At 43.9% G+C, this 12,243-nt stretch overlaps 1 protein-coding gene across 1 annotated transcript in view; it reads right to left on the bottom strand.

The window, feature by feature from the left end:
- PNPLA7 (patatin like domain 7, lysophospholipase) overlaps positions 1-12,243 on the bottom strand; it is a 125,936-nt gene that overhangs the window by 32,623 nt on the left and 81,070 nt on the right. The window contains exon 27 of the mRNA XM_038188048.2: positions 3,133-3,289. Coding sequence (XP_038043976.1) covers positions 3,133-3,289 — 157 coding nt within the window. The remainder of the gene's footprint in view (positions 1-3,132; positions 3,290-12,243) is intronic.

The following is a 12,243-nucleotide window of genomic DNA, read 5'->3' as shown; positions in this document are numbered from 1 at the left end:
TATTGGAAGCTTTAAATTATGGATTCCTATAGTCACATTCCCTCCAACAGCAGAATATTTCTTTGTCAAATATTTATACTTTGAAATATTCATTCTCCAATTAAAAACAACTATCTGAAAACATGAAAGGTGTTTTTTTTTTTGATTGTTTAATTTTTGTTCTGCTGGTTAAACACAGGTATAGAAGAAATAAAGAGGCACTATATAGCAACTAAACTGACTGATGATTTTCGTACACCTCTGTATTTTAACCAAAAAAAAAAAAGAGTCATTTATTTCTTTGCTGCTTCATTAGATCCAAAAAACACATCCCATTAGAAATTTCCCTTCTCTCAGCCCCAAGAGTACTACTAGAGAGATGCCAGTTTCTAAAAATACCAAGAAGAGAAATGACTGCAGGACAAAAAACAGCATTTACTTCGACTGCTCCAAAGAAGAAAAAAAAAAAAAAAGAAGAGAAAAAAAAGGAAAAATCAGTGTTACCTAATCCATCACAACAGAGATATTTCAAAACCCCCGTAGGCTAAAAAAGCTAGGCTACGAGGTTTTGCACAAAGAGCACTCAGCAATAACCTTCACCAGCAAAAGCTCACAGGCTTTAGAGCAGCACATTCAGCATCTTCTGTAGCATGGAGCGCTGCTGGAGCCTTTTTGCATAATGTTGGCTTAACAAAAGCATCCTCCAAGCTCCTCTGTGTCTCTTGCACAGCCGCCACCTCCTGCAGCAGCCCTTGCTGCCAGGGATGCTGCTCTGGAGGAGCAGTCCTGTAACGTCAGGACACCAGGAATTTGGGGTTGATTTGCTCGGCTCATCAGTTAGAGAAACAGCCTTGCTCATACCTGGCCCTTTGGATGGATTTTCTATGAATTGCAAGCAAATCTGCCCTGTTTTTACAGGCAGAGCTAGAGCCTAGTGAAAGGAGCCCCTCTCCTTGCTCAGCCTGCAGCTGCTGCAACACAACAGAAAATAAATCAGAATAGCCACTGTTAAAAAAGATTTAAAATCGACTTTGTATGAACTGTTTTGTACATCTGCAGTGATCTGAACTCCGAGAGAGGGTTTGCATTGCTTTGTTCAATTCAAAATGCAAACACTTTGCTGGGCTGGGCTTCCGAGCGTGCTGTTAACAGGGAAAAGGGCTTCAAACAGAGCAGTCTTTTCTGTTTTCGTCCTCAAACCCTTGAACAATTTCTGGTTTGAATGTGGACTTGGCAAGCTTGTCAGAACAATCATAAAAACGTCAAGTAAATCCATTCTTCATTAATAACAAGAAATGTTTGCTCTAACAGCGGTAATTAACCTCTCCTCCAGCTGCTTATTTGCAGATTTCAAGGTACAAATACCTGAACAGCCTGAGCAGACAAGGCTGGGCACAAGCCTGCCCTTTCCTTTGTGAAACCTTCTTTAAGCTTTGCGATTTGTGTTCAAAAGTTAATCAATAGATTAAATTTCTTACTTTCACCTTTAACTATTTCTGGTAAAAGCAACTGTGATTCCAGAGGACGCTGGTGAGTTGAAGAGCTGCAATAATGGAGACACAATGAAACCGGCTTCAAAAGCAGCCCATCTCTGAGAAGCCCAGAAAACAGCATTTCTAACTGCACATCACCACATCTTCAGAACAGACCTCACACGTTAAACAAGAGGAGATAATCCTCTGGACAAATGCACAGAGGAAAATTCCATCTCTCCAATCTAACCATTAAATACAAGTGCAACTGATAGATGGCAGTGAGCCACAAACTGCTGGAGGCTAGGAAAATTCTTGCAGAGAGGTCTTGCCACAATGCCTGCCCTCCTCAGATGCTCTCCTGTAAGCATTTGACCAACGAGAGAAATAGAGAGTGAAAGGTTAAATGCATCTCAGATACATTTCAGTAAAGTTATTTTTATATCCTTAATCTCAAGCCTCCTACACCTTTCTGATTTCAGTGAACTGCTCTGTATCATAAACAGTTTATATTTCAGGTGCTTCTCAACCCAGCCAGGCACAGGCAGTTCTTAAATAAAAAGCATGAAATCTACATTCTCCTAGTGACAGAGAGGTGAAACAGCCTGGCTCCCACAGCTATCTTCCCATCACGACAGCACAAGCATGCATGGGCCTCAGTATGCGTTTTAATGCCACGGACTGTCTAGCTTGCAGGGTAGAGGGTGTCTGACAACCACAGAGCAGATTTCACCTTGATGCCATGGCAGGTTAGAAGACACCTGGGAAAGATAAGCAGTGTGTATGTACTAACTATGGCCTCTTTCTTATTTCCCCCTAAAACTCGAGATCTAAGCGGACCCAGAGCTCAATCCAGTGTAGAAAAATCCCCACATTGTTTGCCTTTCAATAAGGAAGCCAACATGACAATGTGATTTTCACAACAAAGCATGATTTTCAGATAAACGATACAAAATTGGAATCATACTATTACTAGCAAACTTCAAAAATGATGCTGATGTTCGCCATTAGTCCATTTAACCAGTGGAACCTGCTGCTAGCACAATTTTCCCCCAACATCCTACACATTCATACAGAGACGTCAGTATTTCAAACAACCTTCCAAACCTTGATTTAACTATGAGTATATGGTTTTGTAACTATTAGATATGAAAGTTAAAAATTTATCCAGCAGCAGAGTACCAGCACTTTGGAACTCCCAGGCTACAATGTGAATTACACATTTTGCATTTAGTTTAGAGAAGGATTACCTCTGTCAATCAGTTCCACTGAAAAATGACAGCATGTGAGAACGAAAGAGAGAAAGTTACACAAAAGAGAAACATTTGTTGAGAGTTGGAAAGGAAACAGATTCCAGCACATAAAAAAAAATAAGATAAACACAGGCTAACACACTTAAACAACATCATTCTGCATTCATACTGGGACTAGGAGTTTGTACAGAGCAAAATTTTGCACTCCTCAGGAGCTCACATCCCTGCAGCCTGCCAGCACCATAGCAAGCAGCTTTCAAAATTCACTCCTTCTCTGCCAGGCAGGGGCCCTTTTTTCATGCAGATACAAAAGTGCAGATGGCTGCACTTTCCTTGGATGGCTGCTTGTGCATTGCTGCCTACTAAGGCTCGTGTTTAAGCTCTTGCACTCTACCTGAGAGGAGAAATACAAGATTTCAAATTCTTACCATTGCCCACTGCCTAGCTTTGATCCTCATCTGATTGTAGCTGCGTTCTTCGGCATACAAGGCACTCATAAAAGCACCAATAGATGTTCCTCCAATCATATCTACAGGGATGCCAGCTTCAATCAGCGCTCTGATAACTCCCACTTGGGAGCATCCCCTGTGACAAGAAGAGAAGAAAAATGACATTATCAGACAAACAGCCATTGAAAAGGCATAAACACATGAATGCTGCCTTCTAAAGGAACCTGAATGTGCATTAGCTGAACTGCCAATCTATTGCTAAACAAGATTCAATGCCAGAAAAAGCAGTCATGAATGTAGAAATTTTCAAAAAAAGTCTCCCTGATGATCGTAGGAAACACAGATCACCCAGTCTGACTTCAGTGTGAAAGACAGCAATACAAGAACAGCCAAGAATGAAACCAGTGGACGTGCAAGGGTCAACATGGCTTTAAGATAGCAATGCAAAAATCTACCAGAGCTGTTCTCAAGCAGTCAAGGATGGCTGGATTTCAGAGACCTTTCAGTAAGATTCTTTTCCAGTGATTCTTCAAGAAACAGCCAGCCTGGGATCATGGGATGGGGCACTGCACAGATTAATTATTAACTTGAAGATGGAAAACAGAGCAAGAGAAGACAAGCAGTCATCAGAAAGAAGGAATTTTGTTCAGCACACAGACCCAGAAAGGGGTAAATGAGGAGGCAACTTTTGAGGATAATATAAATTCCTTCAGGACAGTAAAACTAAAAACTTTCTCAACTTCAAGAGGTGCAGAAGGATCTTAGAGCAATGATGGAGCTGAGTGATAAAACATGTGAACCTCAGGGCTGACGGGACAAGAAAAAAACACAAAAGTAGCAACGCCTATACAGCAACGAGCTCCTAACTAGCTGAGTTCACACTGAATTTGGAACTGCTCTGAATGTTCACTGAAAAATATTAACTCAGTTTTCAGGGGAAAGTCAAAAAACAAACAAGAAAAACCAGACTAAAACAGAAAACCTAAGGACATAAATCCAGAATACATCAGCATTCTGAAAAAGGCAAACAAACTCCAACGTCTCGCTAAGAGAACACTGCAGAACTAGGAAGTGCCCAGGGTATGGAAAGGGCTGCACTTGAGAAGAAGCCAGGCTCGAATCTTGAGTGGGGAAGATTGCAACCGTCAGGAGACACCGGGCCACCAGAAAGTCTGATGAAAGAAAAAGAATCGAGATGCAGGCAGACGTACGTACCACAAAGTGGGGAACCCACTGTAAGCGCGTACCAAAAAGGTCAAATCACAAATGGATTTAAGTTTGGCTGGGAAAGCAGAGACCCTGGGCTGTCAGGGGCTACTAAGCATGAAGATCTAGGTGCAACCCCACGTTCAGGAAGCAATGAAGCTGCTAACTGCTGCCTACGCTCAGTTCTCAAGCCCGCCCTGTGACCCACCATCAGACAGAAGAGTGCAGAGGTGGAACATTTGATCTGAACTGGCACGGTGGGCCTTATAAGCGATGACGCCCTAATGGGAGAGGAACCCCTGTCCCCTTGATAAAGCCAGTACAGAAGCAGAGAAATTAGCAGTGGAGGCTGATCTACCCCTTATCAGTGTGGAGTTATAGCCTCCACTTTCAAATGCCTTGTTCGATTAATATCAGGCATGTCAACTTAGTTCATCCCACCCAGATGGATGTTTCTGCAGTTTAAGCCATACAGCTGTAATAACTTCCTTTCCCCATTTTCATCCCATTTTTCCGCTCCCCCGTGGTTTGCTCTATTTCCATCCTTTTTCCCCTTGCTGTTTACATCCTATAAATACTTGTTAACAGCTGCCAAGTCCACTGTAGGTGTCATTTGGCCAAGCTATGCCGAATGCATTCTTTCCATCCAAATAAATCCCCTCCAGCTGCTGAAAAGCTTTGAGACAGGTTCTCAATTATCCTGGTGTAAATGACTTCAGTGACAGATCTGCACTGGTGTAATCCAAGAGCAAAAAGTGGCTCATTTAGTTTTTGTCTCTGAATTCTCCTTCCACCACTTTCCTATCGCTTCATCCCATAAGAACTGTATTTTTTCCATCTGTGCCAGAGAAGCCAGATAGGTTTGTAGATTGCAGCTATTTTTGCAATCTGCTTCTCGTGCCTGGTACTTACTGCTGCCTTGTCCCTGTGTTATAACTACCCGATACTGATACTTCACTAAGGAACAGACCTTACGCTATTGGACCTGCTTTCCAGAGAATGCCTACATCATGTGGATCACTACAACATCAAGTAATTAATGTTAATTACTATAAAGTATTTCCTTCTTGGAGGGCATTTCTAAACTGGCCAGAACTAGATTCAGACTGGATTCTCTCCCTTTAATCTTTTCCACATTGGGATTTCTTCATTCATGCGTTTGTGCATCCATGAAGTAGGAGGGGTTTGATGTGATCACTCTGGATTTGTTTTACTTCACTGTATGATGTCCTTGAATGAATAACAAAATCTTATTGCTTCTATTGGCAAACCATCACCTCTGTGCTTTAGCAATATGTGATTCTCCCAGCTTAACACGTAACAGTTACGTGTCTCCAAAAGACACACTGATTCCAAGGCACTGACCTGTAAGATGGGAATGAAAGTACTTCTCTTGCTCTGAAACGGATCTCCTATCGACAGCCAGACTAAGTCATGCTTCATTTATACAAGACTACAAAATCAGTTCCTCCAATTCCAGCATCCTCAACAGCTTCATGACCAAACGTATTTGTGCAAACCAAAATCCCCTGGAAAGGCAAGGATGCCCAAACCCCCTCCATTTCTCCACCTGCCAAAGGCCTCCTGAAAGGCGACTTCCTAAACGTCCTTACCCCTCTTAACACCTTTAGGCCCCCACTACCCCACAGCAACAATGCTACACAAAACTTTTCAACAACTTGTCGCCGTTGGTTCGTTCTTGGCCACTTCTTCACAGCTCACAGCATGTGCAAACACGGGCGTGCTGCCAAGGGAAGCTGTGTGCCGGAGCCGGCGCTTTGCCAGGCAGCGCGCATCCCGCTGACAGCTCGCCGGTGCCTCACGCACAGCCCGCGTGGGCAGCCCTCATACTACAGCTGGAGAGAAAATAAAAAGAAATTCAAGAAGCCAGGGGGTAGGTCCCCACTAACAGTCTGGGCGCTTGGGCAGAAAAAACAGGAGTAGTGTGCTTCTTGAAACACCAGGAACAATTTCACGTGGGATCTGCCAGTGTTTGGCATGCACAGGACAAAGATTGCTTGTGGCAGTACTGCATGTGTGCAGCAATGCCAGAGCGCTCATGTGGATCAGAGGGACTGGGAAATCTCTGCTACCGGAGCTGAGCATCACTTACTCCAAATGTAAGGAGGAACAGCGCAGTCCATCTAGAAAGAGTAAAGAACCGTCCCAGGTAGGGGATGCACGTTATGCTGCTGGAGCTGCATATGCAGCTGTCCTTTGCCTGAAGCTGCCTGCCAGTGCAGCTCGGTGGAGCATTTCTCCTGCCAGGATTAATGCCTGTCCCCAAGTCCTTGGAGCCAAGGACTCCTGGCACCAAGGACAAGCGACATGGATGATTACTTCCAAATAATTTGTACCAGAACCCAAAGATCTGCCCAGTGCTCTGGAGAAGTACAGGGTCTATACACTAACAAAAACTCTTCCATCATATATCACCCCTTAGGACAGGACTGGTTAATCAGTGCCCTTTGTAGAGAGAGTGGCAATGGCACCAACCAGTTCAAGGAGGAACTGGAAATCAGACCCTGGAAATAAGACCTACGTTCTGCTTTCACCCCCTGGTACTGCCTCACAACCTGATCTGAGCAGGGCAAGTTACGGACTACTTTCTGCATCAGCTCTCCTCCAGTGCTGCTTACTGTACTACTTACCAAACTCATGCTTGCAAAGCCTTCAAAAGCAGTGCCATACTTCCTAAATTCCAACCACCATTTCTTCTTTTCTACCAATAATTATAAATAAACAACCACAAAGCAGGGAGAAGAATTGTGGGGTTGAAGACGTGCTTCCTCAAACAAGATAGCCCAGCAGTCAGAGAGCACAGCCTTTCTGGTAGGTCTGGCAGGAAAATTCCTGCTCCTGAAACAAGCCCGTGCCTTCATCCCCTGGGGAAATGTTAGTGGCATGCAACTCTAATACACGGAGGCCAGAGCTCAGCTGATAGAAGAAAAATTCTTCTGAGAGAAGTGCATCTGTCTGCTCCACACGTGCCTGCCAGAGCTCAGATTAGATACGACCCACTGGAAAAAGCGAGCAAATGTAGCAGGGCATTGCAGATGAAGCTGTCAGTAGGAATACATGCTGTCCTGCATGCTCAGGTCAGAGGGCTGAAGAAAATGCAATTAATACAGAACAAAGACAGTACACCAATATTTTCCCCACAAACAACATTTAATGTATCAAAAGGCTGTTGCCCATCAGTGTCAGGAAGAATAAACACGATGCTGTGAGCACACAGTGGGGACACAGTTTTCTGACCACGACTATGGGAGTTGCGAGGCTGCAGACTGGTCATGCCTCCACTGTGATTAAAGAAAGAGGAAAACACAGCTCAGGTGCCCAGCCTCCACAGCACCTCTCTCTTCTCCTAATAGACTCATTGGGATGAAGGAGACATCTCTGAGTGCACTGAAGAGATGCTATTTCTTTTGGTGAAAAAGCAGAATTAAGGTCACTGCTGCTGCAGAGCTCTGTTTCTCTAACCACAGATCCTCTGACGTGGGATACACAGCTTGCTGCATCAACTTCCTGGGGTAATTAAGTAGCAAAGTAGGTAGAAAACCAGGAAAATTGCCAAAGGGACTATACCAAGCTGTGCTATAACCTAACAAACCTGAATTAAGTCTCTCTCATAACCTTAAAACTCCTGAAGAAGGAAAGATATAAAAATAAGAACAGTTTGTCCTTACTGTAACAGCCTTGATTCAAAGCGTTTCATGAGCAGTTGTTAGAGCACAGATGAACGTCTAAGATAGAGAAGTTTGCTCTTTGCATGAAACAAATGTGTTTTTTTTGAATATGTTTCGTTGTTGATCACCGTGTTAAGTGGCACAGTTGAGGACTGAGAAGTCAAGCATGTCTTCCACGTGCTGCATGGGAGCAGAATTATCCCTAATTCGGCACCTCCAGTCTTCTGCAGCTGCAAACCACGTACAAAGAAGGCCCTGAAATCTAATCATACTTGTACCTTTCCAGTAATGTTATTTCCTAGGTTTCCTGACCATGGGGCTTCCCAGTATCGTAAATTTGCCAGAATTACAGTGATGGAGCTTTCAGCTCAAAGAGGTGGCAGAAACCAGAGCCATTTCTCTTCCTACTGTACTACTCACACACTTATGAGGAAGTTTCTGTTCAGGACAACGTTTAAGAATTAAGCCCCATTTCTAAGCTAAAGAGAGAGAATAACCCCTCATTATCTGGTTCTCATCCCAACATCCACCTACCACCACGATCCTTCCCAGCAGCTGCCTTGAAGGAAGCTTTCATGATTTTAAAACCATCCCCAGTTACAGGCATATTGATCCAGAGACCTCGATTCCTCCCATCTTCCCTGCCATTAGCAACAGCCTTGTTTCATCCTCCCATTTAGCTTTACTCTCAGATTCCCACTGTCTACTTAATTCCGAGATAAGGAACCATTTTCCTTTGCCATATTATAAGGATTGCAAATTAATCTTAATGCTCCTGCACACTCAGCACTAAGCACGCATGCTTGTCAGGAAAAGCACCTCCTGTTTCTCAGAACCCCACTGAAATGACCTTCTCGGGAGAGAATTCAAATAAAGTTTCCTTTTACTCCTGACCTTGTTTGCACTCTGTATAACAAAGTCAGAACAAACTTTAAACAGATTTGTGCCTGACACACAAGGAAACGAGCAGAAGTTGCTCAGACCTTCCGGAGGGGCTGTAAGGTTACTTAGCCCTGGGATGTGAAAGCGTGACTAAGCCACAGGACTGGAGGAGAGGGGAAAAAAAAGAAATTCGGAACAGAAGTATATCATGTAACAGTGTTAGTGTTTTCTGATCACACCTGCTGGTAGCACGTTCTGGTAGGTGGGTGCAGGAGGCGAGAGGAGAGAGAGAGGCGAGGCGATGCTGCGTGGAAAAAAACACACTTCCCAAATGACTCCCTGCTTGGGGAAATGCAATTCCATCTCTTTTTCTGAGCCAAGAAATAATACAATTACGTACAAAGAAAAATCATTTATTTGGGGAACAAACATCTCCTTGCTCTGTCCCCCACCACTTACAGTCATTTATATTTCAAAGCAACCTCTCTGAGCACGCGCCTGGGAGCTGCAGCATGGCAGGGAAAGATCCAGGGACCCGAGAGGCAGAGGCAGAGCACTGCAGGGGAGGGAGGGGAGAGGCCGGGACAAACCAGCACAAGAGCTGCCCGACCCCTTGTACTGAGCATTTGGAAGTTCAGCACCAGACACAGATAAATTCTTGAAACTGCTGTGCTTTTAAGAGTGGTTTTACTCAACTTCTTCAGCATCCTTTCTTAACAGGAAAAGCTCGTTGCCCAGATAAGGTTAGACACAGATTCCTAAAATCACAGCAATCCTAGGGCTTTATCCTCCCGAAAGCCCATCGGAAGAGCTTCTTTACCGAAAGGGTTGTTAGACACTGGAACAGGCTGCCCAGGGAGGTGGTGGAGTCACCATCCCTGGAAGTCTTTAAAAGACGTTTAGATGTAGAGCTTAGGGATATGGTTTAGTGGGGACTGTTCGTGTTAGGTCAGAGGTTGGACTCGATGATCTTGAGGTCTCTTCCAACCTAGAAATTCTGTGATTCTGTGATTCTGTGATTGGCAACAGACTGTTAAGGCTGCTACATGGAAAGAGCTCTCTCAAAGGGGATTTCTTCCACTTGCAGCTTTGTAACACGGCACACAGTTGTTTCAGATCACACAGATACAAAACCAGTAACAAGAGAAAAACCACACCTCTGTCTGCTTGCTTAATTTCATCTGTATATCAAAGTACTGCTAGAAATTAATGAGCTTGGTGGGTTGAAGACTGGAGGTCAGGACAGGGCAGTCCAAATAAACCACCTGGAATTATTTTTTTTTTCCCCCCAGTCATAGCCTTGAAGTAGACGGCTCCTCAGTTTCTGCTGCTTGGAGGATTTAATAGAAGCCATTATAATCCTTTACCTCCATGGCAAATGGGAGCAATTACATAGGTGCTTCAGATGGGAAGAACATTACGTGGGTGCCAAGCCACACGAACACAGCTTTTATGTGCACGTGATGACCCAAGCATTGCACAACTCACTGAGCAATTAGCATTCAGATCTGATCACAGCCACACGGCTCTGCCCATGTGTAAGCCAACTGCACTTTAAGACAGAATTTGTAACTGATGCATAAACCACATGGCCGAGCACTCAGCAACACACGAGGTGCACCATCCCCAAAGAAATCAAAGCAAAGCCTCTTAGGAGCAATTATGCTGCAGTGTGTTACCGACCATCTGCACACAAAATCTGAAGCCTTCAGTGCGAGTTCACAACCATGTCTCAAGAGGTTTTCCTGAGCAAAAGCAAATACTCAGATCCCACCACTTTATTTTTAGGACTTTGATTTTGTTTGTTCAAAAAATATGCTTTAGGGCTGATCTGGGTCAGACTCAACTTAGGTGTCCAAACATAAGTTATCATCTTAGTTTCCAAGAAAGATCCTCTACTCCATATCATTCTCCTTCAGACTTATGAAACAGCACCAGAAGTAAAACCTAGACCAAGATAAAATTTTATCTTTAAAGAGTTTAGATTCTTCAACTGCTACTTCGGCTCCTGGCTATCCCCCTGAAATCAAATCTGCTGTTTGAAAGATGCTGGGACTCCAGGAGCCTAATTGCATGGCTGACACTGGAATTCAGTCTTCATTTTTGGGTCCAATTTATTTGTACATGGCAATGGATGCTCTACATGATACAAATGCACAAACATACAGGGCACCAGGTCATTTCTCCAAAAACCTTTATGAGTAATCACAAGCTCTGAAACCCTCATACATTTATCTGAGCTTAAAATGAGGGATATGGTAAAGAAAAATCACATCTTTACTGCGTGCTGAGATACAGATATCTAACTAGACACACAAGCATATTACAGGTCATCAAATAGCTTCCCTTCCACAGAAGCCCATCCACCACAGCAGTAAGCTAAGTGTGTCTGAAGGAGGGCAAGAGCTGCAGGCTGACAAATGCAAAGGGCACAAGGATTAACCTCGAAGCTGCTAACTTCCTGCCCTTGTAAATGTCAGAAGGCTGAGATTTGGCTTGGTATACAAAGGGATTACTTGGAAGAAAGGGAACTGGTGGAAGGATATTTCAGGCATTCAGCTCTTTTCATGACACAAAGCAGAGTCAGCCTTTTTCATAACATTTTGACACTTCCATACTGTAAAAATCTTGCTTCATAAACAGTTACTGGCCACTAACAAGCTGCAAATGCTGGACTGTAGTTTTAATCTTTCTTTAAAAAAGTAGAAAGAAGAAATATGAAAGAAACTTGAAAAATGCAATCTCGTTTAGCAGCAGCACCAGGAAGAGGAATGGGATCCTTCTAACGGTGCACATTCTTCAAGGCTTGTGATAAAAAAAAAAAAAAAAAGCTGATTCCCTACATGTTATCTCAGTATCTCCAGCAAGTAATCTGAAATGAAACATGGATTTCATGGATACTGCCTGACTGCATCAAGGGGAAAGGAAAAGTAAAAACACAACTGCAAAAAAGCCCCTCACTCTTACCTTGCCTACGTAGGAATTAGGAAATGCTGTGAGAATTGAGTGCAGAAGCACCCAACCTGTGCCAGAGGGACTCTGTACAGGGCTGCTGAGACCACGCTGGAGACAGATCTCAGCCAAAGCTGCACAGAGCCCAGCACGGCTGTCGTGCCACCAAGCTGGCTGGCTGACTTGAGAGCAGTGCTGGATCCACATTAGCTCTGCACATGCCCAACAATTAACCTTTCCAGGACACCAGGAGACCAAAACAAACACACACAAACTGATTTGGACCTGGCACATCCTACAGACGCAGTTTCAGAGGCAGTGATTCAAGGAACCTCTCTCTTTACTTCAGAGCCTCTTTTCC

Source organism: Anas platyrhynchos, chromosome 18, assembly GCF_047663525.1.
Source record: "Anas platyrhynchos isolate ZD024472 breed Pekin duck chromosome 18, IASCAAS_PekinDuck_T2T, whole genome shotgun sequence".
Lineage (NCBI taxonomy): Eukaryota > Metazoa > Chordata > Aves > Anseriformes > Anatidae > Anas > Anas platyrhynchos.
The sequence above is the reverse complement of the archived record's forward strand: the minus strand, read 5'-3'. Positions and strand labels throughout refer to the sequence as shown.